General features: G+C 43.7%; 1 protein-coding gene across 2 annotated transcripts in view; it reads right to left on the bottom strand.

Moving 5' to 3' along the window:
* Positions 1 to 7,500, bottom strand: part of spon1a (spondin 1a) — a 97,679-nt gene that overhangs the window by 6,996 nt on the left and 83,183 nt on the right. The window contains exons 9-11 of one of the 2 annotated variants that reach the window (XM_047822769.1): positions 6,589 to 6,729; positions 6,177 to 6,321; positions 5,818 to 6,000 (exon numbers count right to left, since the gene is read on the bottom strand). In XM_047822769.1, coding sequence (XP_047678725.1) covers positions 5,818 to 6,000; positions 6,177 to 6,321; positions 6,589 to 6,729 — 469 coding nt within the window. The remainder of the gene's footprint in view (positions 1 to 5,817; positions 6,001 to 6,176; positions 6,322 to 6,588; positions 6,730 to 7,500) is intronic. The other variant, XM_047822770.1, reaches the window with a different exon arrangement.

Here is a 7,500-nt window from a genome sequence, read left to right as displayed (position 1 = left end):
AAGAATAAAAGTTTTTACTAAAAAACGTCGATTAAAAACGTTAAAAACAGTCTGCAGGAGGTTAAAGAGGGGTCTTAATCTGGAGCATTGTGTAAAAGTGTGAAAAATTGTCTCTCTCTGGAGGCAGAAAGGACACTCCTGACCTGTCTCTGGGCACAGAACTGAGATAAAAGCGTTGACAGCAATGATGCCATGCAGGATTCTCCACTGTAGATCTCCAGATCTCTTGGCTAATGGCGGCTTGTACAGTGCTCTCCACTGTGGTCGCTCGTCCTCGCCCAGCCCGAGGACAGAGCGCCAGGGTGTGTCGACCCTGCCATGGACACCTTTTTTATTAAAAACCTTCACACATACTTTATAAAAACATTTCCCAGAAACTTCATAAAAATTCATGTTCATGGCATATTTACAGTCTAAAAAGTGACCAGTACTTCCCTCTAGATCTGGAGACAAAGTCAGTTCAGGAAAGGGATCATTTTCAGCTGGCTGCTCAGTACCTCCACAGAACTCCCTTAGCATTTCCTTTTCCTCTTGCGAGAGAACAGAGTTCCATCTGTGGAGTAGTCGCGCTATAATGCGTTTGGATCTCAGCTTCAGACGTGCAGCTACTCTCTCAGTGTTGTTGAGGTCCGGTCCAGCCAGATCCACCAGGTGCCTCAGCGTGAAGACACCAGATGTGATGAGAGTCTGCGTGAGGGTGCTGTCTGTGACGTGTAGGCGAGCTCCGTGGGTGAGGGGTTCTTCCAGCAGCCAGTATAAAGAGTCTGTGGTAGTGGCTCTCTGTATGTTAAAAAGTCTCCACACTTTAAAAAGATTGCGATAAAAAACAGGTAGTTTGGAGGTAGTCAAGCTCCGAGGGTTCATTAAAAACAAAGACTTGTCCAGTCCCATGTTACCGTAAGTTTTTAAAATAGTACTGGTCACAGGTTTCCAACTAAAAGTCATAGAACTAGTTAAAAACTTCTGTAAAAACTGTAAAGGAAAAGCAGCAGTTCTGCTCTGTAGGTGCACTACGCCTTGCCCACCTTCTTCTTTAGGTAAATATAAAACACTTTGAGGTACCCAGTGTAACCTGTCCCAGAAAAAATCTAGTAAAATTGACTGAATTTTAGCTAAAAGTGCAATAGGCGGGTCTAAACACGCTAGTTTGTGCCAAAGTGAGGAAGCTACAAGGTTGTTGACAATTAGCGTGCGACCTCTGTAGGACATTTTGGGTATTAGCCATCTCCATCGATCTAAGCGACCTTTAATCTTTTCAGCTGTTCCTTCCCAGTTTTTCTGCACAATTGAATCGTCTCCCAGGTACACACCTAAATATTTAAAACCTCCTTTCTTCCAAAGGAGTCCCCCTGGGAGCTTCGGCACATTCAAGGACCACTGCCCTACTAAAAGGGCCTCACTTTTATTCCAATTTATTTTCGCTGAAGATATAAAACCAAAGTCTCTTGCGATTTTGTGTACTGTGTCGATGTCACTCTGTTCGTCCACTATTATCGCTATATCGTCAGCATAAGCGGACAGACGGAAAGTGTACTGACATTGAGGAATCAAGAGACCTTTCAGTTCAGTTCTTAATCTATTTAAAAAAGGTTCTATGGCTAAGGCGTAGAGCATACCTGACAGAGAGCAACCTTGTCTTACACCTCTGCATACTTTAAAAGGAGCACATAAGCCGCCATTAACCTTCAGTACACTCTCAATGTCACAGTATAAAACACGTATTTTGTCGATAAAATCAGGGTTAAAACCAAAAGCCTTAAGAGTTTTCCATAAATATTCGTGTTCTACTCGGTCAAATGCTTTCTCCTGGTCAATGGAGAGTAATCCCAGTTTTACCCCAAAGAGTTGAGACACACATAAAAGGTCTCGAACCAGCGAGACATTGTCAAAAATAGACCTCCCAGGTATGCAGTAGGTTTGATCAGGATGAACAACGTCTTCCAGAACGCTTCCTAGTCTGGTTGCTAAGACTTTAGAGAGGAGTTTATAGTCACAGCATAAAAGGGAGACCGGTCTCCAGTTTTTAATGTCAGCTAGCTCTCCTTTTTTTGGTAGTAATGTGAGGACTGCCCTCCTGCAACTCAGTGGCAGCAGCCCTCTCCTTAAACTATCATTCAGGACCTCCAGCAGGTCCTCCCCCAATACGGTCCAAAAAAACTTGTAGAACTCTGCTGGAAGTCCATCTATCCCAGGAGCTTTTCCACCCTTCATGCCCTGCAAAGCTTTTTGAAGCTCCTCTAAGGTTACTGCCCCACTGAGTGCTTTATCTGGGTTTTGTGGGACTTTTGGCAGTCCTCTGAAGAAGATCTGCTCTGTGATTTTGTCCTCTTTATATTCACAGGTGTAAAGTTTCTTATAAAAACTGACGGCTCTCTCACGTATTTCTGTAGGCTCAGATAAGATGTCTCCGTTTTCAGATTTCAAACTGTGAATAAAACGTTTTTGACCATTCTTTATCTCGAGGTTAAAAAAGAACTTTGAAGGTGCATCCATTTGGTCTGCGTTCTGGAAGCGTGATCTTACCAGTGCGCCTTGTACTTTAAAATCTAGGAGGTCTGACAGTTTTTTCTTCTTAACTGTGAGGGTCTGGATGTGCTCTTGTGTATGTGTTGACCCTATAAGGGATTGTAGTTCTGTGACTTCATGTTCAATTGACTTTAAAGATTGAGCCAAATCCCTTGTGACATTGAGAGTGTACTGTTGACACAATTGCTGGGTTTTTATTTTGCCCAGGTCCCACCACTGCTGTAAGGACGTAAAACAACTTTTTTCTTCTCTAAAATTTTTCCAAAAAAAGTTAAAAGTGTCAGTAAAATGTTTGTCATTTAAAAGAGCTGTATTAAAATGCCAATATGCACTCTTTGGTTTAATAGATTTTAAAACTGCTTTACATAAAACCAAACTGTGGTCAGAAAGACCAACAGGGCTAATAAAACAGCTCTTAATCGTGCTTAAATGATGCTTAAAAACATAAAATCTGTCCAACCTTGCAAGAGACATAAAATTATTGCAAACATGAGCCCATGTGTACTGTCTGGTAGAGGGGTGGAGAGATCTCCAAACATCATTTAAATCATGTTTCTTGATGATGTGAGTTAGCCGTGTACGTGATGGTGTGTGGGGCTCAACATGGTTACGGTCGCTATTGTCTGTTGTGCAATTAAAATCTCCACCAACAAATAAAAATTCTTCACTGTTACAGGTCTCTAAGGTTTCGCATAATTTATCTAAAAAACCCAGTCTCTCTATAGGTGAGGTTGGAGCATAAACACAGATAAAAACAAGAAAATGGTTCTCGAACTGGGCTCGGACTTTTAAAAGTCTGCCTTTTATTATCTCCTCTGTGCTGTATGATACCGGTGTAAAACTTTTCGAAAATAAAATAGCCACTCCTCCACTAGTGGAGGTGTTGTGGCTCAGGCAGGAGACGCCGGCCCATTCTTGTGTCCAGTCGACAGCGTTCTTACCGTCGCTGTGGGTCTCTTGAAGAAAAAAAGTATCTATTTTTTTCTGCCTCGCTATTTCATATAACTCCACTCTCTTCCTGCTATCTCTCGCTCCGTTGACGTTCAGAGATGCAATGTGAATGTCTTTCATGATGTAGAAGAGAGTGAGAAACAGTAGCGGAGTGTGAGACCAAGCAGGACTAGCAAAGTTACTCCATTTCACTGCCATCATTGCTTAACTGGTTGTTTATCCTGGTAACGATTTTCTTTAAGCGGTACACTTCTTTGCCTTCAAAGCAGCCTTCACTCATGAACCTTCTTATTGCATCTGACAGTCTCTTTAGATCTGGGAAATGCTCACCAATTGGAACCATTTTCATGTTTTTTGTTATTCTTAAGAACTGTTTAATTTCATCTGCACTGTACTCTTTGTTGGTCACATTGTTTACAGCAGCGATGGGAACACTGGTAACACTGGTATCAGACACATCGCTTTCTGCATCACTTTCAGTTTGTACGATTTCTCTGTCTGCTTTTTTTGCATGTTTCATCGACGCACCTCTTTCATTCTTTTTTCTTTTTGATGGCGTTTTAAAAACGATCTGTTCAGTTTCCATCATCACAGTGTCTGTGTTCTCCTCCAACAGTGAAAAATCACCACTAGTGCTTTCCTGTGTGTTTTTTACAACTTCATCAGTGTTAAGCTCTGCATTATTAACCTGTAAACTGTGCTCAGCCTGCACAGTAAGCTCAGTACACCCAGTATTACTCACCCTCTCGGTCGGTACTGGGTCGGTTTCAGTGCTTAACACTTCAGCTGCTTTCTCCACAGGTTGCACGGTGTTAGTTAGCGCAGCCGCTGCGCTATCCGATTCCTCTCCTTCCGAGGCCGGAGCAATCTCCCCGACCTCCCCGTCCGCCCGAGTAGTGTGTTCCGTCTCAGCCCTGTCCTGGGTCGGAACACTGCTCTCACCCGATGTACTGTCTTTCCCCCCCGCTGCCCGGGGACACGCGCGCACCAGGTGTCCGGTTTTACCGCAGCCGAAGCACTTCATAGAGTTGGTCGATACGTAGATTACGTGATCGACGCCGTCTCTTTTGTATGTTAACGTGCGCTCCAGCTCGGTGATGTTGCTATTCAGGATCATATACGTGAATCTCCTAAATGACGCCACATGTTTCGCCCGGGCAGACTTACTCCCGATAGGGATCACCTTTATCGGGGAGACGAGCTTGCCAAAGCAGGAGAGATCCCTCTCCAGCGTCTCGTCTTTAATAAAGGGGGGGACGTTAGACAGTGTGACTTTCTTAGAAGGGGTTGAAAGGGGGAACACACGGGTAAGTGAGCCTCCGACTACAATCCCCTTCTGAGCCAGCAAGTTCGCCCTTTCCACTGTGCTCACAAATAGGACTACTGCGCTGTTCATACGGGACGCGGCCAAGACATTCTCATCTCCGACCACGTCCCCGGCGGCCAGACAGCAGTCCTCCACACTAGCGCCGGTCGCCACTCTTACTTCGTGGCGCCGCGTTAGTGTGTCGTACACCCGGGTGCCCTGGGCCGCCATGCTCTCCAGCAACAAGCCGGCGCTGACGCCCAGAGCTTTCCCTTAAAACGGGGTACTAAGATGTTTACAAAAACTAAAGAGAAGCAAAAAAATAAACAAACAAACAAAAGTAGGAAAAATTCTATCAAGAAAAGATAGAAAAAAGTAAGTGAAATGAACGCGACAAGCACGCTCACGCTCACACGCTCCACACGCTCCGCTCACACACTCCCAGCATGCACCGAGAGAGAGAGAGAGAGAGAGAGAAAGCAAGAAAGAGAGAGAGAAAGGGAGAAAGAGAGTGAGAGGGAGGGGGAGAAAGAGAGTGAGAGGGAGGGGGAGAGAGAGAGAGAGAGAGAGAGTCATAAGAGATAGCAATAAGTCAGAAAAATCAGAGTGAGAGAGATTGAATATATATAGCAGAGAGAAACAAGAAGAGAGAGTTTTAGAGTTACATATATATAGAAGATTACATATTTAGAGAGTATACGATCCATATTATAAATAAAAAAAGATAGATAATATGGATAGATAGAAGAAAAGATAGAGAGATAGAGACCTGACAGTAGTGAGCCTGTTTGTTTGAGATAAACCTCACCAGAACATTTAGACTTTGATGACATTGTGTGTGAGTTTAAGTTCATTTTCTTGTATCCGAGTCATGAAGAACTGGATACATCAGAACGGCTGGAAGGACGTCAGTTAGATTTGTCAATACCCAGCGTGTGTGTGTGTGTGTGTGTGTGTGTGTGTGTGTGTGTGTGTGTGTGTGTGTGTGTGTGTGTGTGTGTGTGTGTGTGTGTGTGTGTGTGTGTGTGAGATACCCTCGTCACTGCAGCCGGGCCCCATACACGGCTCAAAGTCCTGTGTGTGTGGACAGGGGACAGACAGGTCCAGCTGAGCCTTCAGCATCCTCTGCCTCATCCGCTTGCCTTTCTCACAGGTGGAGGAGCTGCAGGCTGACCACGGAGACCAGTTGGAGTAAATACACGTCTCTGGAGTGTCGTCTGAACGAGTGAAAAAGAAAGAATGAGATTTTGGGAGTGAGATAACGACAGCCTGGATTTCCTTAAACGTCAAAAATTTCAACACAGTACTGTTGAGTTCTGGATCCTGATTGGTCAGAAGGTGTTTAATCAAGTAGCACAGATTTCTCTTTGATGTGCTCGTTCTAATACGTCACCGTTTCTATAGCAACAGTTTTGAACTTTGTAGACACCAAGTTCCTGGTGAAGACGACGACAACACAGACCTTCCTCTTTCTCCTCCTGAGCGATGTCTGCCACGATGTCGTCGATGTTATCAGGCACGATATTGCACTGCTCACCCTGAGGAACAATTCACAAAGACAATGCTAGAGAGTGAAAGCTACCCTTCAGCATGGAGGTGCACGTGAAGGTGAAACAGCATGGAAGGTGCACGTGAAGGTGAAACAGCATGGAGGGTGCACGTGAAGGGCCGAGAGATAAAATAGCGAGTGAAAGCTAAACAGCTTGAAAAGCTGCTCCTGCTCCTACATGCTCCTCAGCTTCGCTCCAAAAGCTCAAAATGAAAACAAAAATGAAACTAGCTAAAGATCTAAATTCAGGACAGACCTTGCGAGCGATCCTCTCCACCACCACTCTGGCCACCGGAGTTATAGCTCCACCTTCTGGGTCATAAAACGGGCTCTGAGGATGATCCAGACTCGTAAGAGGACGAATCTTCTCCTGAGGAATCGTCAGCTTGTTAGGAGACTGAATGAAGAAAAAAAAACAGGGTGAATAAACAGCATCATTTAAACCATTAATCCTGTATTAATAATAATAATAATAATAATAATAATAATAATAATAATAATAATAATAATAATAATAATAACTATTATTATTCATGCAATCATTCATTCATCTTCTACCGCTTATCCGAACTTCTCGGGTCACGGGGAGCCTGTGCCTATCTCACGCGTCATCGGGCATCGAGGCAGGATACACCCTGGACGGAGTGCCAACCCATCACAGGGCACACACACACTCTCATTCACTCACACACACACACTACGGACAATTTTCCAGAGATGCCAATCAACCTACCATGCATGTCTTTGGACCGGGGGAGGAAACCGGAGTACCCGGAGGAAACCCCCGAGGCACGGGGAGAACATGCAAACTCCACACACACAAGGTGGAGGCGGGAATCGAACCCCCGACCCTAGAGGTGTGAGGCGAACGTGCTAACCACTCAGCCCCCGTGCCCCCTACTATTATTATTATTATTATTATTATTATTATTATTATTATTATTATTATTATTATTATTATTAATAATAATAATAATAATAATAATAATAATAATAATAATAATAAATAAATAAATAAATAAATAAATAAATAAATAACATTTTTATTTATTTTTTTCAGGAAGCTCTATTTTATATGATTTTATTGCTTTAATCCAGCACACCAGCAGATGGCAGAATCATCCTGAGATCATCGTGTTCAAATCTCTGGCCAAATCCCAACTAATAA

The sequence above is a fragment of the Tachysurus fulvidraco genome, chromosome 13, assembly GCF_022655615.1.
Source record: "Tachysurus fulvidraco isolate hzauxx_2018 chromosome 13, HZAU_PFXX_2.0, whole genome shotgun sequence".
Lineage (NCBI taxonomy): Eukaryota > Metazoa > Chordata > Actinopteri > Siluriformes > Bagridae > Tachysurus > Tachysurus fulvidraco.
The sequence above is the reverse complement of the archived record's forward strand: the minus strand, read 5'-3'. Positions and strand labels throughout refer to the sequence as shown.